An 18,695-nucleotide genomic window follows, 5' to 3' on the forward strand; every position below is an offset into this window, starting at 1 on the left:
CCTGCCTTCTTTAGCCATTGCTCTGCCCCAAGGCTGCTCTGGCGCCCCAAGGCTGCTCTGGTGCCTTTGGCAGGTCCGTGGTGTGACAGCAACAGCTCACAGAGTAGCCCGGAGATGCACAGGACAGGGAGAGGGATGGGGAGCAGCAGGGCTGGGACACTGCTCCAGGGCAGCCCGGGCTGTTCCCAGCTTTTGCTGGGTGCAGGCTGCAGGAATGTGGCTCTGTCAGGCTCAGCTGGCAGTGCCCAACCCAGCTCTGCTCCACTGAGCATCCACTGCTGCTGCAGGCAGGGACCGCTGGCACTGACAGAGGGCTGGAAATTGGGCTGTTGCCTCCCAGTTTCCACTGCCCCTTCCCCACCTTCAGTGAGAGGCACCAGGTGTGCCTCTGTGCTGGGCCGTGCCATGGTGCCAGCGGCACAGAGGAGCAGGGCGGTGGCCAAGCAGGAAGTCCTGGGGACGCCCCCCGTGGGTCCGCACACCACCCGCGCTTGTGGTTCCTGGTTTGGCAGGGATATAAAGGTGGTGTGGGGTGTGGGCAGGGAGAGCCCAGCGCAGCACAGCATTGCGGGAAGCCAGGATGGGAGTGCAGAGCCTGGTGGTGGCTTGCGGGGCAGTGGCCTTGTGCCTGGCACTCACCACAGCCACCAACCCCGGCTTCGTGGTGAGGATCACCCAGGCAGGCTTGGACTACGGTGGGTTCTGCTTCTGATTTCTCTCCTCACAGATGTGCTGGTGGCAGAGGTGTGGAGCCAGGTACCCTGTGAGAAGTGCAGGGTCTTGGGGCAGGATGGGGACATCCTCGGACAGAGGTGCCAAATGCACCATCGCCCAGGGCTTCCCCTGTTGCCCCTGTCTGCCCTCCACCCCACAACCTGATGGAGCCCCTGCAGAGCGGAACCAGCCCTGTGGGGTCTCAGGGAGCTGCAGGCAGGCAGTGTTGTGGGCTGGCACAGCAGGAGGGTCCTGCCGCAGTGGTGGCAGTGATGATCTCCCTGTGTCCCTGCAGCCAATCAGCAGGGGATCGCGATCCTGCAGAAGGAGTTGGCCCAGCTGAAGCTGCCAGACATCTCAGATAAGTCGGGGAAGGTGCGCTATCAGCTCTCCAGGTGAGCCCTGCCAGGTCTTGGAGCCACCCACTGCCCCCCCAACCCAGGAAAGGGGCAGGTGGGCTAGGGATGGAGCCCCCAGAGCCGTGAGGACCATCTTGTCCCCTCCACAGCCCCCTGACATGTTGGCTTTGTCCTTGGTTCAGGCAGATATGTTCCCGTTTCACTCCTTGCCCAGTGGGAAAAGGGGATCTGGGGGGATGGCACTCCAGGTATGGGTGGATTTTGTACAATCAAAGCCTGGGTGGTGGAGATGGCCTTGCCTGTGGGACCAGGGCACCCATTCCCATGTGAGCAGGAGCCCAGCCTCTGTGGAAATACCAGCTCCCTGCTGCCCTGGATGCCGCTCTGCTCCTGCTGTGTGGGGTTTGGAGCTGCCGTGGGTGGCTGCAAGGGCCACATTCACAAAGGTGCTGCTCTGCTCTGCATGTCCCTGCCAGGCACAGCTTTGCAGCAGCAGAACTACAGCTGGGGATGCTGCCGGTGCAGTGACTCCACCCCAGCCCTCCCTCCCTCCCTCTCTCTCCCTCCCTCCCTCCCTCCCTTCCTCCCCAGCCTTGTGCTTGGGAGTGAGGAACCACTATAACATGACTTTTCATTCATGTATTTTTAGACTGCGCCTTCGTGATTTCCACTTGCCGTACTCACGGATTACCCCCATCTCCAACGTGGGCCTGCAGGTCTCCATCTCCAACGCCTTTGCGGAGCTGGATGGGGACTGGCGGGTGAAGCTTCGCTTTGTGTACGTGCCCAGCTCTTCCTCTCCCCATTCAGGCACTCACTCCATGTCTCCCTCTCTGGATCTGGACAGGTTTCTTCTCCTCTCCCTCTCCCTTGTGTTTTGGGCAGCTGTCACTTTGCTCCCCCAGATGTGATACATAAAACAGGGTGGGAGGCAGGAACGAGGCACACGATGGGGGAGCTGCACGGAACCTCAGGTCTCTCTTCCACCACCTCTACTTACTCTCAGTCCCCTCTATTTAAAGGTTACCACTCCTAGTTTATGTGCCAGTGAAATTTGTTTCTCCTGAGTTTAAAAACTTTCCCAGTCTCCTCTGGATGTATCATACAAGGGGGAGACTGATCTAGATAGATTCATCCTGAAGCAGACTTGAGGTCCCTTCACCAGGCCTTGGCATTGAGAAACATCCCTTTCTCATCCCCCTCTCCCTGCAGCCGTGCCCACGGATCTTTTAACCTGAAGGTGGAAAATGTCTACATCAAAATCAGCCTGAGGCTGGGCAGGGATGCCGCTGGGAAGCCCACTGTGAGCACCTCGGAGTGCAGTGCCCACATCTCCAAAGTCCGGGTCCGCTTTTCGGGCAGGCTGGGGTATGTAACTTCACTGGAAGGTCTGGAAACACTGTGTGTTAGCCCACCTGCCATGGGAATGTGGCCCTGCCATTGGAATGTGGCCCCGGTGTGAGGAGTAAGTTGTTAGCAAATCTGAGGTTGCCTCGTCTTAAATCTGGCCTGAGTTTCTCCTGCTGTGGCTGCGCATTTCAGGGGGTGGGTGTGGTTAGGGCAGACACCAGACTTCTGTGGTTTACCAGTGAGTCTGTTTGCAAATGTAAACCCTGGGGCAAAGCCAGATGCCAAATTGGTGTGGGAATGATGTTCCCAGGGTCTTGCATCTCTAGGGTCTCCCTTTCCTGGGCACACACTTCAGCAGTGTGGATCTGAGCTATTCAGGGCTTCTCTCTGTGTTTCTCTGCAGGTGGCTTTACAACCTCTTCCACAGGGCTATTGAGTCCAGGCTGCGGAAGACTTTGGAGAGCAAGGTATGTGAACAATGGAGGGCAGGGCTCCAGGGTTTTCTGGTGGTCTTTAGCCCTCACTTGTAGGTGAAGTGCTGGAAGGATCAGATGTAGGGATGTAACTACAGCCACAGCACACGCCGGTGGGGTGGGTTAATCCTTTCAGTTGGTCTTCTTCGGCCAAGTCCTGGCTGCTCAGCCCAGTTCATTCCTGCATGGGCCACATGAGATTCCTTCCAAGGGCCTCCCCAGAGCTCGACTGTGCTGAGGGGAAATTGCTGCAAGCAGATGCTTGTAGGTATAAACCCTGCCCTGCTTGGTTCTTAGACACTTCATGCGCTGCCTGATGAATGGAGACAATCATCACAGTGTGTGCTCTTTTATTTAAGCAGGTTTATTCACAGAGCAGGGAGCGTGGCTGAGGCTCCGAGCGGGGGCTGTGACCTGGCTGCCCCGCTCAGCTCTGTGACCTTTCTGTCCCACAGATCTGTGGCATTGTGGACAAGTCTGTACGAAACGAGCTCCAGAAGTTTGTCCAGACCTTGCCAGGTACTGAGGGGCTGCATGTGGGTTTAGGAGCAGTTCTTTCCAGCTTTTCCCAGCCACGAGGACAGTGTTTTACCTTGTGTCCACTCCCCATCTGCTGGTACTCTGGCACCCAAGCTGGGAGCTGGGGAGCACCTTCTCAGCAGAGACAAATCACTGTGTGCCCTGTCTGGCTGCGGAGATCCCTCCAGGATCTGTGCCACAGGACTGGCAGGGGCTCGGGCTGCTTTAGCTGGGGGATCCAGGCCATTCCTCAGGTCCAGGAGCTGGACAGGAGAAACAGCCAGGAGGAAAATGGGGGTTTTTTGCTTCTTGCAGAAGCAAGCACACATGCAGGTGGTACTGAGCTGATGCACCAGGAAGTCCAGGCATGGCACTGCCCAGATGCCAGCAGAAGCCATCTGCTCCCAGTTTTCCTGACCATCTCCCTCTCACTCACCTCTTCCCTCTGTTTACAGTCACAGCGAGGATAGATGCCAAGACTGGGATTGATTACTCCTTGGTGGCAGCCCCAAGAGCTACCGCCCAGTTCTTGGATGCAGGCCTGAAGGTGAGAGGCTGCCCTGGGGACACTTGATTTGGCCAATGCCATTGCCACAGGCAGGTGGGAACCAAGGCTTTGGTACCCGCTGCAAAAGCTGTTTGCCAGCCTGAGTCAGCAGGTGAAGCCCACCGCTATTTGCACCCCTTCTCCACCTCTCTCCCTCCTCCCAGGGTGAGTTCTACTCCCTGGCCCACCGCTCCACCGTCCCCTTCTCGCCGCTGCCACTGGCCTTGCCCTCGGATCACGACCGCATGGTTTACTTTGGAGCCTCCAGCTACTTCTTCAACACAGCCGGCATCGCCTACCACGAGGCCGGGGCACTGGTCTTCGAAATCACGGAGGACATGGTGAGTGGCACAAGTGGGACAGGGCTGGCCCTGCGTCCCTGGAAGAGGTTCCATTTGCTGAGGAGCTCCGGGAGCAGCCAGCAGTCTTGGAGAAGCCCCAGTGAGAGAGCTGGGGGCTGTGGGATGGGGCTGGGCTGTCAGACACGGGTGTGTATGGGGATGAGAGGGCTCACCATGGGCTCCTCTGTGCCACATTGCCCCAGTGTGACAGTCGTCTCCCTGCAGATCCCAAAGGATGTTGGATTCAGCTTGGACACCTCCCTCTTCTCAGCCTTCATTCCCCAGGTGAGCAGTCTGGCCCTGCCTGCCCAGAGCTCTTGCACACACAGGCTTTGCTCTGTGCCAGGTGTTCTCCCCCAGGAGCGGGGGTTTGTGCCGTTGTTCCCATCCTCTCCCTATGCCCACACAGCTGGAGGAGATGTACCCAAACATGCCAGTGAAGTTCAGGCTGTCCACTCCCACTGCTCCGTTCCTGACTATTGGACCAGGAGGAATCTCGCTCAATCCCATTGTGGAAGCCCAGGCTTATGCCATCCTTCCCAACTCCAGTCTGGCTCCACTCTTCCTCCTCAGCCTGGTGAGTTCAGGCACAGCCTGTGGCAGTGGGGCAAAGAAGGGAGTTTGAGCTGAGCCCAGTCCTGTTGCCCAGATCCTGCCAGGGGAGGTTCCGGGTGCTGTCCGGGTGCAGTGGGGGCATCAAGAGAACAATTCCAGGTTTAATGCTGGGTGCAAACACGCCCCTGGATGGGCAGTGGTCCTGCTGTGTTTCAGCTGGTCAGAGCCGTTCCCCCGGGTGTCTGGTTTGGGGTGAGGTGGGGTGAGCACTGCCAGAACTCTGTGCTCTCTCCCCAGACAGGGAACGTGTCTGCTGTCATCAACGTGAGATCCGGCCGCATAGTTGGGAGCCTGGATGTGGGCAGGTACAGAGGGGAGCAGCCACTGACTGGGCAGGGGGTGGCTTCTGTTCTGGGGTTGTTTCTGTTCTGGGTGCCCAGCAACAGAGGCGGGGTGGAAAGGTCCCAGGGATGTGGGCTTGGTGTGGAGGGAATGAGCTGGGGCTGGAGGGAGAGGGATCTGCATGGCTGTTGATGGGTGGTGGGTGGAATTGTTCCCTCTGTTGGGACATCCTCCAAAGCACCGCTTCTGTCCCTGTGCAGGATCAGGCTCTCTCTGAAGGATTCTGCTGTCGGCACTTTCGAGGTAAGCTATGACCATGACCAGAGCCCCCAGCATGGAGCTGGGAGCCTTCTGGGGGATGGCTCGTTCCCCCTGCCTCCCAACACGGGACCTGAGGATGCACCCAGGACCCCACACTGACCCTGCAGCCACCTCCTGCCTCAGCCTGCAAGGCTGGGAAAGGATGCGGAGCCTGATCCCTCGCTGCTCTCACCCCAACACTTCCCACTCTGCCAGTGTGGCCAGACAAAGCTGCTGGTCTCTGGCAAAGTGTGTGCCCATCCCAGCTCCTCATCTCTTTTTCATTTCCCACTTATCCTCCAGTGCCTGCACATCTCCTGTCCCACAGACTAAAGCTTTTCCTCCCCTTCTCCCCCCTCCCCAGGTGAGAACGATACAGTCCTTAATGAACATCTTGACTTCAAAGATCCTGCTCCCACGTCTTAATGGTGAGAACCTGCTGGGGAGAATGGGGGTGCTGGAGCACCCTACACTCAGGTTGCTCCATCCAAGTGGTGCCAGCTCGCTAATTAAATCCTCATTGCTAAGGCTGATCTGGGGGAAAAGTGCGTGCAGGAGGCTGCAGTGAAGTGGTGGGAGCCTCTTGCTGCTCTGACAGGCTCCCAGCAGCAAATGCAATGGAAAAAATGAGCCCTGTGCATATCCTAATGCTTTCCAGACCCTCTCCCCGAATCCCTGCTTCTCCTGCCTTGCCAGCAGTTCAGACCAGAGTGGGGCTGGTGGCTGGAGGGGCCAAGGGGAGTGTCATGGCACAACAAGCAGCCCTTCTGTGGAGCAGCAGAGGAGAGAAAAGGACTGGGGGAAGGCGGTGGCCACCTTCTCTGTGTGCTCTGTGCTTCCTTGATTCCCATTCCCATCCCAATGCAGACACGTGTTGTCTTTTCCAGCCCGGTTAGATGAGGGTTTCCCTCTGCCGCTTCTGGACAGGATTCAGCTCTCCAATATCCTTGTGAGGTTCTACCAGGTGAGTGAGGGGGAGCACCTGGTCCCAGCTGGAGCCCATCCCGCTGCCCCCAAGCCCCTGCATACCAGCACAGCCTCCAAATCCAGTTCCCCCAGCTGTGCTGGGAAGTGATGGATGGGAGGGTGCTCTCAGCCGAGATCCCAATGGCCCAGCAGCAAACCAGAGCACATGTGCCAATCCATTCTACCTTCAGGGATGTGATGGGTGCTGGGCAATGCAGCTGCCAGGGCCAGTGGCAGCCCAGCGCTTTCTTTCTTTCTCGCAGAATTTCCTGCTGCTCGGAGCAGATGTTCACTTCCAGCCCCGGGGATGAAGATAAGGCAGTGAGAGCCCTCCAGCACTGCAAATGCTCCATTCACCACTTTGCCCTTCCCTGCCCCTGCCAGAGCCAAAGGGCACCGCTCCTGCCAGTGTCCCACATTGCTGCCTTGGCCCGGACCCTCCATCCTCCTTCTGGGGCCTCACCTGGTGCTACCAAGAGCTGGGGGTGCCCTGTCCTGAGCCACCCCCTCCCCTCCCTCCCTCTGAGCAGCAATAAAGGTGCTGGTGCTGGGGCCTTCGTGTCAGTGTCACTGTCTGTGCCTGGGGCTGCACTGGGCCAGGTGGGAGCTGGAGCTGGATCAGGACCACTTCATTGGGCTGTTTCCATGGCCTTGGCGAGGCACAATGGAACACCTGTGTCCCGCTGTCCCATCCTTCACTCCAGGCTTGGGGCAGAGTGGCTGGAAAGAGCACAGTGGAAAGGGCCCCGGGGGTGCTGGTGAACAGCAGCTGAACGTGAGCCCCGGGTGGCCAAGAAGGTCAAGGACATCCTGGCCTGTATCAGCCTGGTGGGGCAGCCAGGCCACGGAGGGATTGTCCCCCTGGCACCAGTGAGGCCCACACCTCAAGTCCTTTGCCAGTTCTGGCTCCCTCACTTCAAGAAGGACATGGAGGTGCTGGAGCGTGTCCAGAGATGGGCAGTGGTGCTGGGGAAGGGGCTGGAGCACCAGGCAGGGCTGAGGGAGCTGTGGGGGCTCAGCCTGGAGGAAAGGAGGCTCAGGAGGGACCTTCTCTCTCTACAGCTCCCCAGCAGGAGGGTGCAGCCAGGTGAGGGTCGGGCTCTGCTCCCAGGGAACAAGGGACAGGACAAGAGGACATGATCTGAAGCTGCACATGGAGAGTTTTAGGCTGGATATTTGGAAGAATTTCTTCACAGAAAGGGTCATTAGACCTTGGAATGAGCTGCCCAGGGAGATGGCAGAGTCACCGTCCCTGGAGGTGCTTAAGGAAAGACTGGACGTGGCGCTCAGTGCCCTGGTCTAGTTGACATGGTGCTTCTGGGTCACAGGTTGAACCGATGATCTCGGAGGTCTTTTCCAACCGAATTAATTCTGTGATTTTGGGATTGCCGCCGCGGCGCCGCCCTGCAGCGGGGCGGGGCGGAACGGCGGCGGGGCGGAACGCGGCGCCGAGTGGCGGGGGCGGCGGCGGGGCCGCTGTGTCAGCGCACGGCGGGGCCGCCCCATCCCTGGCCCGCCGGTCCGTCCCCCAAAGCGCCCCCCCGGCCGCGGCCATGCTGCCCGGGGCCCGAGCGCTGCGGGCGGCGGGGCTGCTCCGCCCGCCCGGGGCCGCCGCCCGCAGAGCGTACTGCGGGCCGGGACAGCGGCCGGCGGGGCGCGGCGTCGCGCTGCCCGCGGGGCCCGACCTGCGGCACTTCCTGAGGGCCGCTGCCGCGGGGCAGCCAGGGCCGTCGCTGGAGCTGCCTCCTGAGCCGGGCTCTACCGCCGGGGCCCCGAAAGGTGTGTGGGTCTGCGGGGCCGGAGCTGTTGGGGTCAGCCGAACCCTGCGGCTGTGGCCTCGCTGCCCTGTCAAAGGGCAGCCGTAAGGCCCGTGCTGACAGTGGTGCCCCGCAGCCGGAGCAAAGTGGGGGAAATGGGTTATTTGGGAGCTTCTGGGGCCCTGAGGGGGTTTTGACGCCAGAAGGAGTTTAGTCCTTGGCTGCAAAGTCGTGTGTATTCTTCCACCATGGAGTTGGTTGCCCTGGCACCTGCCTGCAATGTGTGCTGGGCTATCCGTGGGGCTGTGGCATCCCCATGTGGGGCTGCGTTGCTGTGGTGCCCTGGCAGGGCATGGTTTTCATTGCCCTGAGTGTTGTGTGTATGTCAGTAAGGGCACAGCTGCTGCTGCTCTGGAGTCACGGCCTAGCCATGTCCTCTTGCAGAACACACAGCTTTCCCAGAGTCTGTCCTTTGGTTTATTCTTTGTGGGCTGCAGGTGCTGGCAGCTTTGGTGCTGCTTCCCTGACTTTAGTGGTGGGATTGAAGACTTCTTCCCATAGAGCTGATAGGACAGGTTGTGGACAGGAGTTGAGCAGGCTCCTGCGTCACACGCCCTTTGTTGCAGTGTACCTGGAGACCTACGGCTGCCAGATGAACGTCAATGACACGGAGATTGCCTGGGCCATCCTGCAGAAGAATGGCTATGCCAGGACAAAGGAGCTGGATGAGGTAAGGCAGCACCTTGGCAGCTTTTCTGGAGCACAAGGCTGCAGGGTCCTCACATCCTGGCTGTGCCTGTGAGTCCCAGCTTTTCTCTGGAGTGCAATCCTGTGAGATGTTATGAGTTTTGCAGTCTGAGTTCTTCGGAGCGAAGGAAGCTACTTAACAAGTGTGGTAGAAAGCTGTGGGTTGTCTTTTTTCTTTAAACTACTGGGCTTCCTCTCAGTTGGAGAGGGATTGGACACAGCGGGATCCCCCCATCTCATCTTTGAGTTTACTTTAACCATTTAGTAGAAGACTCTACTTGTCTTCTGTTTCTTTCTTGCACCTCTGTTTGTTGAAACCTGCCGTGTACTCAGGCAGGTCTTTTTCCCTGAGTTAAGTGAGTTTTATAGTCTGGCTCTTCAGGTTACCTGGGCAGGGCATCAGAACTTATTGTTTGGCTTTTATAAATTCTTCTCTTTTTGTTGCTTTCTATTTAGGCAGATGTGGTTCTTCTTGTCACCTGTTCCGTGAGGTAAGGAAATGTTTGTCACTGCTGGTTTGGGACAGCTTTTAAGGAATTAACATTTGAAAACCCAGGTAATAAACGTGTTGCATGAGGAAAGCAGTGTGCAGGGGTGAAACTGGCTGTTTAGCTGAGGGTAGGGCTGGCTGGTGCTGTGATTTGCAACGTTAATTGTGCTATGAATTGCTTCTCTATGTAGTGAGAAGTTCTTTGGTAGTGTAAGCTCTGTGTATATGCCATGGGCAGTGAGAGACCTGCACAATTAATGATTTTATTTTTAAATATTCTGTCTTCTCTTGAAGCGACTCTCTAGTACAGTGTCTGTACTTCAAAAATGCAAGAAATATGTTTAGGGGCAACTTGATATAAAGGGAACTTTGCTTGTTTTTTGTGAATGCAGAAGATACCAAATGCTCATTGTCACTTGCAGGGTACCTTGTGGCCTAGGCACTTTTTCTCCCCAAGAGCTTAGCCCCTGAGGTGTTCCTGCAGTGGAGATGCTCTAAAGCAAGCAAAGTGACAGCAGATGAGATAGAGTTGAGACATAATCCCCACTCCACAAAGGGCACTTTCAGGTGCCATTCGATCCATCAGGTGGATGATTCCCTGCCTTTAGCTGAATTCTCCTCACAAAGCACTTGGGCCGCTTAAGGCTGGGACTCTGCTCGGGTGCAGCAGGTGGAATACCCATTTTTCGTGTCTCCCCAGGGAGAAGGCAGAGCAGGCCATCTGGAACCGTCTGCAGCACCTCAAGTCGCTGAAGGCCCGGCGGCCCCAGGCTCGTGCTCCGCTCCGCATCGGGATCCTGGGTACGGCCGTGCTGCATCACCTGGACCCACCGGCAGCACCCGCCTTTCCCTGGGGTGAAAGCAGCTGGGAAGGGCTGCGGGGGAGTAACGGGGGGTGGGCACTGCCTCACCAGGGCCCTTCTCCTTTGTTGGCAGGATGCATGGCCGAGAGGCTTAAGGAGGAGATCCTGCAGAGGGAGAAGCTGGTCGATGTCGTGGCAGGCCCTGATGCCTACCGTGACCTTCCGCGGCTGCTGGCCGTGGCAGAGTCTGGCCAGCAAGCTGCCAACGTCCTGCTGTCCCTAGATGAGACGTATGCTGACATCCTGCCTGTCCAGACTAGTGCAGGTGGCAGGACAGCGTTTGTGTGAGTGCCTTTTCCCAGTGCTTGTTTCTGTGGCTCGGGTTTGGAAATCTGCTGTGCAGAGCAGATGTGTCAGTGAGAGCAGCTGCCCAGGAGATGCAGTGCCCTGGCTGCACTGAGTTTACAGAGTCTGTGTGTGTGTTTGCTGCTGCTTTGCTGTGTGACTGAGCCCTGGAGAGCGTGTCCTGAGCTCTGGCTGTTGTGGACTTCTCTCCCTCTCCTTTGGGAATGCTGACTCTCAGCCTGATGCTGCATTGAGTGATTTCTGTGCCACTGTCCCTTTCTGAAGTTCATGCCACTCTCATCCCCTGCCTTCTGTGGTGCCCTGCCCCAAGTTCTGCTATTTATTCTTCTAATCCTCTACACATTATAACTTTTGATTGTTTCATTTTGGTGATGACATTGCCAAACATGAAATCAGACTCTGCTTGGCGTATGGAAGGACAGTATCACTCTCTGCAGGAGTGGGATGTCGAAGGATCTTTCATCACTGCCAGGCTGCAGTGGAAGTCTGTGCCTCATTAGTTCTTTCCAGCTTTCTTGGAAATGTGCATGAAGAATCAGGAGGTATTAGCTCAGGGCAAGCTGAATCTAGTGTGGGTGTTCTGTGTATGGAGCTGGCTGGAGGCAGCACTACTGGGTTCACCCTGGGCAGGATGCAGCACGGATGGTTCTGGAGCAGTCATGGTGTGACCTGTGCTTTACCTCTGGGCAGGTCCATCATGCGGGGCTGTGACAACATGTGCAGTTACTGCATCGTGCCCTTCACCCGGGGCCGGGAAAGGAGCCGCCCCATTGCCTCCATCCTGCAGGAAGTGAGGATGCTCTCAGATCAGGTGAGGCAGAGCCTCTTCCCACCTGTCCCACACCATGGGAGAAAGGGTGATTCCTGGTGACAGTGTCTTCAGTGGTACTTGTAACCAGTGTCACTGCCTTTATCTGCAGAGATGAGGTTACTGTGGGATTCCACCAGTGGCTTTGATTCCCCTTGTAATACTCCATGGCAGACAGGGAAGGGAGGGCTTCTGTTGGAAACTCCTTTGAGTAAAACCATGGCTGCCCTTGCAGCTCAGCCATCCTGCCTGAGTTACATTTCTTCCCCTGTTTATTTTGTAGGGAGTGAAAGAAGTGACCCTCTTGGGTCAGAATGTCAACAGCTTTCGAGACCTGTCTGAGGTGCAGTTTCAGTCAGTGGCTGCCCCAGGCCTGAGCCGTGGCTTTAGCACAGTCTACAAAGCCAAATCGGGAGGTTTGCGCTTCGCACACCTGCTGGACCAGGTCTCTAGGATTGATCCAGAAATGAGGATCCGTTTCACCTCTCCACACCCCAAGGATTTTCCTGATGAGGCAAGTGTAAAATAAGCACCTTGGCCTCTGCTTGCAGGCAGGGAGGCAGCTCTGAAATGTGAAGTGTGGGCTGTGCTGCCTCCCCAAAGAGAACGTGGGTTCCCAAAGTGGGAACAGCAGCTCCTGGGAGTTGGATGTTGGGGCTAAAGCTGGCAGGTTTGCAGTTTGCTGGCTTTTACCCAGGGAAGACTCTTCCCTTGGCATCCTGGTAGAGTTAACCTGTCTGAGACATCTCCTGATCACTTGCCACAGGTCCTGCAGCTCATCCAGGAGCGACACAACATCTGCAAACAGCTGCACCTCCCTGCTCAGAGTGGGAGCACACGAGTCCTGGAGGCCATGCGGCGAGGGTGGGTCAGCCCACGAGGAGGCCTGTGTCCTGCCCTCTGATTTGGCCTGCTGGTTTCTCCTCACTGATGTCTAGGGTTTCCAGTTAGCAAACCCATGTGCTGTTCATTGCAGATACACAAGAGAAGCCTATTTAGAGCTCGTGCACCATGTGCGTGACTCTATTCCAGGTGTGTTTTCCTTTGGCTTGATCTGAACTCAGCACAACTGCATCTCACTGTCCTTTGCTGAGTGCTGTGTTCCTCTCTTCCATGAGAGAAGTGTACAGCTGTGTCTCTGTTACAGGAGTGAGCTTGAGCAGTGATTTCATCGCTGGGTTCTGCGGAGAGACAGAGGAGGATCACCAGCAGACGGTGTCCTTGCTGCGGGAGGTCCGCTACAACATTGGCTTCCTGTTTGCCTACAGTATGAGACAGGTGAGTGCAGGCCCTGGTGGAGAAGGCTGTTAGCTCTAGGTGTGTCACCTAAACTTGTCAGTGCTGTTTCTCACAATAACACATTTTGTAAAAAGCTGTTGCAAATCATACCCAAAGACTTGGTCTACTGGTAGATTTCTTTTCTCCCAGGCAGCACTTGTAGGGTACGTGGTTCTGCAAGGGCTATTGTTGTGCCTGGGAAGCTTCCAGCTCCTCTGTAGGAGTGTCAGGGTTTGTAACTGCAGGGTCATTGCAGGGAAGCAACTGTGTCAGCAGAGGCTGCAGGTACATTATTTGCTGATGAGGAATGTGCTGATGGAGGTGGGCTGGAGCCCAGGTATAAGGACTGTCCATCAAGTCTGGAGGGAAGTGGTGAATTTTTGAGAAAGTATTTCCATGAGAAGAGTGGGTATTTGGTTAGTGTCCATTAGAATGTTCTCCAAAGTGTATGATACTGTTGGGGAAGAGGACAGAAGGTTGGGAAACACAAGGAAGCAAAGATTCAAGAGATAGATTAGAAATGGTCTATGGACAAACAGGCACAGGCACATCCCCCACAGGAGCTGCTAAACTGCTTCACAGCCACTGATACTCAGTGCCCTGCATCAAAAGGTGGAGGATAAAGATGTGAGTAGCACGAGGACAGGTGGCTGGCACTGGAATAGTTCTGTTGTCATACAAACTGAAATGCTGGGAAGCTGTTGCTGGAAGAGCAGCGGAGCTGGCTGGGGTCAGACAAGGCTCTGAGCTCAGGCTGGGTGCTGAGGGGCTGCACTGGCTCTGTGTGTGTGCAGAAGACCCGGGCGCATCACCGGCTGCAGGACGATGTCCCCACGGACGTGAAGAAGCGGCGGCTGGAGCAGCTCATTGCCACCTTCCGGGAGGAAGCTGCGAGGGCCAACGCAGCACTGGTGGGACAGGCCCAGCTGGTGCTTGTGGAAGGGGTGAGTGTGCCTGGAATGGAATTGTTATCCTCCCTTCTTGCTGGTTCTGAGACTGTGCACAGCAGTCACCACTTCTGCCTTCCCTTCTTGCTTTCCCCATGTGATCCCAGGACTCCCAAGACTGTTTCTTCACACGTAAGCAGACAGCCTTGACTTTTCCAGAGCACTGAGCTGAGCACAGGGGATGGGATCGGTTAGGGATGCATCTCTGGCCAAGCACAGAATTTGTGCTTTGGTGTGTGAGTGTCAACCAGCAGCTCTGGCCACAGGACTCTGTTCCAGGGCTTGGTTAATGTGGGTTTAATACCATCAATAGTGCTCAATTAATTCCCGAGGCAATAAAGCTCAGCAGTGAATCAGAGCAATTGCCATGCAGGTAATGTTCCCTGTCTTCTTTCCAGCCCAGCAAACGCTCTGCCTCGGAGCTGTGTGGGAGGAATGACGGCAACATCAAGGTGATCTTCCCCGACGCTGAGCTGGAGGATGCTGCCGAGTGTGGGGCTCCAGGCAGAGCCCAGCCAGGGGACTACGTGATGGTGAAGGTGACCTACCTGCAGTGCTCATTTCCTTGCACAGTGCTGTTCTCTAGGCCAGCTGCTGCCAGAAGAGCCTAAAATTAGAATGGATCCTCCCCAGTCTTTCTGTGCCTGAGGACCTGTGTTGTTTCTTTCAGGTAACCTCTGCCAGCTCACAGACCCTGCAGGGAGTTCCGCTCTGCCGGACCACCCTGTCCCGTGCTGCTGCTTCTCACTGAGGGATCTCTGCTGCCCTTGGATGAAAGCAGCATATTTTCTCCAGGAAGAAGCAAGGAGGTTCTTGTTGTGATCAGGTGGAGATACAGTAGAAACAGGGAGATATATATGTATATTAAAATTTATTTATGAAATAATAAAATACATATATATGTTTCTGCTTTGGTGCCAACCTACCCTTCATAGATGCATGCAGGTTCAAAGGAATGGAAGCTATGTGTGAACTTACAAAAGTACTGTGAGATTGTGTATTTTGACTTGCCCCGAGGCTTGTCCCACCCTCGCAGTGCTGCTGGTCTGTCCTCTGACTGCAATCACCTCCTCTGTCATGGCCCAGCCTGAGAGATGGATGTGCAGAGCAGGTCTTTCCTATGAGCTCAGCTGAATTTAGGAGCTGCAAAAGCTGGTAGTGCCTACAAAACACAGCTCCAGCAGCTGCTGGAGAATGGCAGGAGTACTGTCAAAGGGTAGAGAGAACAGAAGGTTGATGAATTCTTTCCAAATATTGGCAAAATGCTTGGAAAGGGGATGCAAGAACCCACACCATGCTCGTGTGTTGGAATGTGGCGCTGGACTGCGGAATGAAAAATGGTGTTTAACGTGCACCGGTGAATCTGTTGTGTCTGGGGCTGAAGGAATGCAGCCTTGCCCTGGTACTGGGGAGGATTGGGTCTTGTCTGGAGATTTCCTTATTTCCCGGCCTGGGGGGATGCATGGGAAGAGACAGCTGCTAGTTGAGGGTCATCTCTCTCCTCTTAAAACCTGGGGTGCAGTTTTGTGATTCAAACATCTATGGATGTCCTTCCCTTTGCTCAGTGATAGAAGTTGTTGTGCTAATTTAAATGGCCAGTAAGTTCTTCAAGTACATCTGACAGTTCCTTGTTTTCATCAGCCTGCAGCTGACCCTGGCTGCAGTGTCACATTCCAGCCTGCTCTGTGAAATTCAAACAAGGACCTGTGACCTGCACTTGTGAGTAAACGGACATGTGAGAAGGGATCACCCCTTTTCATATAGATAATCGTGTCATTAAAATAAATCCTTGTAAAAGGCTCTGTCCAGTGACCAGTTTTGAAGGAACAGCTGGTGGCAGGGCAGTCACGACATGAATTTGCAGAATTTTAAAATAAACATGAAAGGGTTTTGCTCGAAAGCCGCCTCTCCCGCTCAGCTCTTTCTGGGCTATAATTGTATCTCTTTGAAAATAGCATGGTTCACTGAATATTCATTAGGCTTCAAGAAACAAATACATTTTGCTTATTATCTCAGAGCTGAGTCCCTTCTCCTAGAAGTGAGTCTGCACAGTCAGCACAGTCCATGTGAGCTCCGAGGTGCTGACAGGCACACAGGGCTGGTCTGCCCTCCTGCTTCCACATGGGAAAGTGTCTTTGGCCCAAGTTCACAAACCAGGGCCTGAACCTCTGCTGCCCAGTGAGGGTGAGCCTTTGGCCCAGGGGGATTTCAGGAGGCAGCAGTTTGGGATGAAATCCCAAAGGAAGCAGCAGGATGTATAAGCAACACCCCTCAGAAGCGCTGGGCACTGAGGCCGACGTGCTTGGCTAATCAAGCCCACAGGCTAGTGGCCTAATTTAACTGCCCTATGGCAGATCTTTCAGCTCGTGATTGCCGGGCATTTTGGGATGAGGGGCCAAACCAACACCCTGGAAAGGGCTGACACCCACCTCCCCCTGCTCGTTTTGACCTCTCCAGGAGCACCTATTCCAAGTGGGAAATGCAGATGACAGTGTGCCCTCCCCCCTCCATCCTGTTTTGAGGCCAGCTGTGGCCGTTTTACAATCATTATTTTAAGAGCGGGAGACTAATGAGGAGGAGAGCTGGGTTTTACATTTTGATGAGGAGGTGATAATGCTCACTGCACGGGCTCCCCGGGGAGCCACAGCACTCACCATTTGCTTCGCCTCTTTAGTTTTTATAGGCCTCGGGAATGAAGACTGAGGTTTTAAGGCAGCAAAGCATCCATTAGGAAGTGCTTACGGTGACCTTGGAGGCCGAGTCAGTCCTTTGGCACTGCCTGGAAGAAGGAATGTGTTGTTTTCTTTGAGGCCTGGAGGTGGGATGCAATTTCTGTGTCACTTCTCAGGTTTGCTGCTTGAATCCAGCTGTTGGGAAAGCTGAACTTGTACTTCGTGCTCTTTCTTGCACGTTTCTGTTCCCACCCTGAGCAGGGATGAGAGCCCTGAACTCTCCCGGACCTCCCGTCTCCCACTCTGACGTACACCTGTGCCTTCTGCAGGTCCAAGTAGTGCCCTTCCAGCCAGTCGTGCCCCAGTTACACCCATGGGCAAACACCTAAGGAGGCGTTTTGCAGATCAGGTTTCCCAGTACAGACCTGAAGTGCTGGGATGACATTTACTTTCCAACAGCAGCCGTGCCCTGAGGGTGTCTCCTGACGCCGGAATTTTGTAACACACAGCCTGCACTTTCCTTTCTGCTGGCAGGGTGTGTGGGCGAGGCTGGACATCACCCGCACACACAAATAGCTTCACCTGGCAAAAAGGTCGCTGTCAGGGAGGACAAGAGCCCGTTTGTTCCCCGGACCCCCGTCAAAGAACAAACTTGTTTGTCCTCAGGTCTTGGCTGTGCTCAGGGAGTGGAGGGACAGAGAGCAGCAGGCGCTCACAGCCTCTGTTCGCTGCTCAGCACTGGCTTTTATTGGCCTCAGGACAGTCTCAAAATTGATGCCCATCATTGCCTACGCTCGCCTGCCCAAACATGCTCCCTTCTCCAAGACTTTCGAAGCAGCTTGGGCAGAGCAGTCAGGCTTTTCCCAGTGCCAGAGCTGGTCACGGTGTATCATGCCCTTCCCCAGAACCCCTGGAGCTCTGCAGTCTGTTTTCCCTCTGCATGTCATGGTGCTGGTGGAGGGAAGGATGGACGTTCTCCCTGGTGGAAGCCTGTAAGCACAGTTTGCTTTAGGTCAGCTGCAGCCTCGCTCTGCTGAGGTGGTGGCAGGTGACAAGGCATTGCCTCTGAGTGATGCCAGCAGCCTGCCAGCCGGTGCCAAGGGAAATGCTTTCCTCCTCTTTCTCTCTTTTCACTCCAGCAGACAGGCTCCATGTGCCTGCCAGCCAATTCTCCCAGGCCTCCTCCTCCTCCCTGCTCTGGGACTGCTGTGGGCTGGGGGTCCAGGGAGTTTTCCTTCAGTAGCTTTTCATCACCATTTCTGAAGCGAGCTCTTTGCACAGAGCTTTGGGATTTAATGCAACATAAAGAACTTTCGAAACTGTTTTCCACTTCTCAAACCAGTTCTATCTTTAGTTCACTTCTTTCTGGAAGTGGTTGGGTTCTGGCAGGGCAAGTACAGCTGCTCCTACAGGCTCCTCTGCAGCCGCTGGTGAACTCTGTGCTGTGCTGGAAATGCAACGAGCTCTCCATTGCCACTGCTTGGTGCACCCCCAGACCAGCCCCAAGCTGCTCTGCAGCCCCCCTAGGCTGGCATTGTCTGTCCCCAGCCTCCCTCCATGTCCATGTGCTTCCCAGAGCACTGCTGGGCTGTGACCTGCATGGCAATGACAGAGGTACCGGTGGTGAGTGGCAGCTCTGAGTTCTGGGGGTTTGTGAATTCAGAGTCTGTTACAGGCACCACTGCTCTCTGGGGCCCAGGAGTCCTGCGGCTTTCCCTCCTCCCTTGTGAGCAATTTATTTCCTTTACTGACAGACAACTATTGACTTCTCATTCTCCTGAAGATGAGATGTCTTGTCTCATCAGGTTTAAATTAGTTTTATCTTTAGCCTTTCCTATTAATAAGCTCTCATTGCGGTGTCATTACTTGATATCTATTTTCTGATGTTTTTCATTAATGGCTCTCTATCTTCCAGATATTTTTTCAAGTATTTTTTTCCCCTGCTGCTGAGTTATTTAACAGTCAGACACAGATCAGAGATGTGAAGAGGGTCTGATGCTGGTCAGAGAGAGCGTGGAATGGCCCAGCACCACTTGGTGTGCAGGGCAGGGTGCTGGGACTGTGGTGGGGCTGCATTGGGGCTGTCAGGAATGGTCACGCATTCCCTTCCTGTCTCTCTGCATCCCTCTGATCCCAGCCTGAGCTCTGACACGCCTGGGGCTCTCAGGAGCACGAGTCAATAGAGTAATTAAAATGCCTCCCATGAGGCGAAGGTGCTGCAATTCCTTTGGACAGCTGTATCTGTGAAAAACAGAGGACTGCTTTCTGTGCTTCGTGTGCCTGGCGAGGCTCTTCCCCTTCAGCAGAACTTCCACTAGGAAATGTGAAAGGGAGTTATTTCACATTATTTCAAGGGGGCCC

At 55.3% G+C, this 18,695-nt stretch overlaps 2 protein-coding genes across 3 annotated transcripts; both read left to right on the forward strand.

The window, feature by feature from the left end:
• The first annotated feature begins 533 nt into the window (after window positions 1-533).
• Window positions 534-7,019, forward strand: LOC125334736 (bactericidal permeability-increasing protein-like). The gene is made up of 15 exons (XM_048321865.1): window positions 534-695; window positions 1,010-1,109; window positions 1,723-1,851; window positions 2,286-2,441; window positions 2,827-2,890; window positions 3,352-3,415; window positions 3,871-3,962; window positions 4,127-4,303; window positions 4,529-4,588; window positions 4,713-4,880; window positions 5,156-5,223; window positions 5,461-5,503; window positions 5,865-5,928; window positions 6,388-6,464; window positions 6,730-7,019. The coding sequence occupies exons 1-15, from the start codon at window positions 581-583 to the stop codon at window positions 6,775-6,777; spliced, it is 1,425 nt and encodes a 474-aa protein (XP_048177822.1). The 5' UTR covers window positions 534-580; the 3' UTR covers window positions 6,778-7,019.
• A 985-nt stretch (window positions 7,020-8,004) lies between these two features.
• Window positions 8,005-14,569, forward strand: CDK5RAP1 (CDK5 regulatory subunit associated protein 1). 2 transcript variants are annotated; one of them, XM_048321862.1, is made up of 13 exons: window positions 8,005-8,245; window positions 8,850-8,953; window positions 9,427-9,461; window positions 10,161-10,261; window positions 10,397-10,607; window positions 11,320-11,440; window positions 11,721-11,951; window positions 12,204-12,301; window positions 12,414-12,469; window positions 12,585-12,715; window positions 13,510-13,659; window positions 14,061-14,201; window positions 14,333-14,569. In XM_048321862.1, exons 1-13 carry the CDS (start codon window positions 8,020-8,022, stop codon window positions 14,411-14,413), a joined length of 1,686 nt encoding a protein of 561 aa, XP_048177819.1. In that variant the 5' UTR covers window positions 8,005-8,019; the 3' UTR covers window positions 14,414-14,569. The 2 variants fall into 2 exon arrangements, with proteins under 2 accessions (XP_048177819.1, XP_048177820.1); XM_048321863.1 differs by lacking the exons at window positions 14,061-14,201; window positions 14,333-14,569 and adding an exon at window positions 13,770-14,042.
• Window positions 14,570-18,695: the final 4,126 nt, after the last annotated feature.

The sequence above is a fragment of the Corvus hawaiiensis genome, chromosome 17, assembly GCF_020740725.1.
Source record: "Corvus hawaiiensis isolate bCorHaw1 chromosome 17, bCorHaw1.pri.cur, whole genome shotgun sequence".
Lineage (NCBI taxonomy): Eukaryota > Metazoa > Chordata > Aves > Passeriformes > Corvidae > Corvus > Corvus hawaiiensis.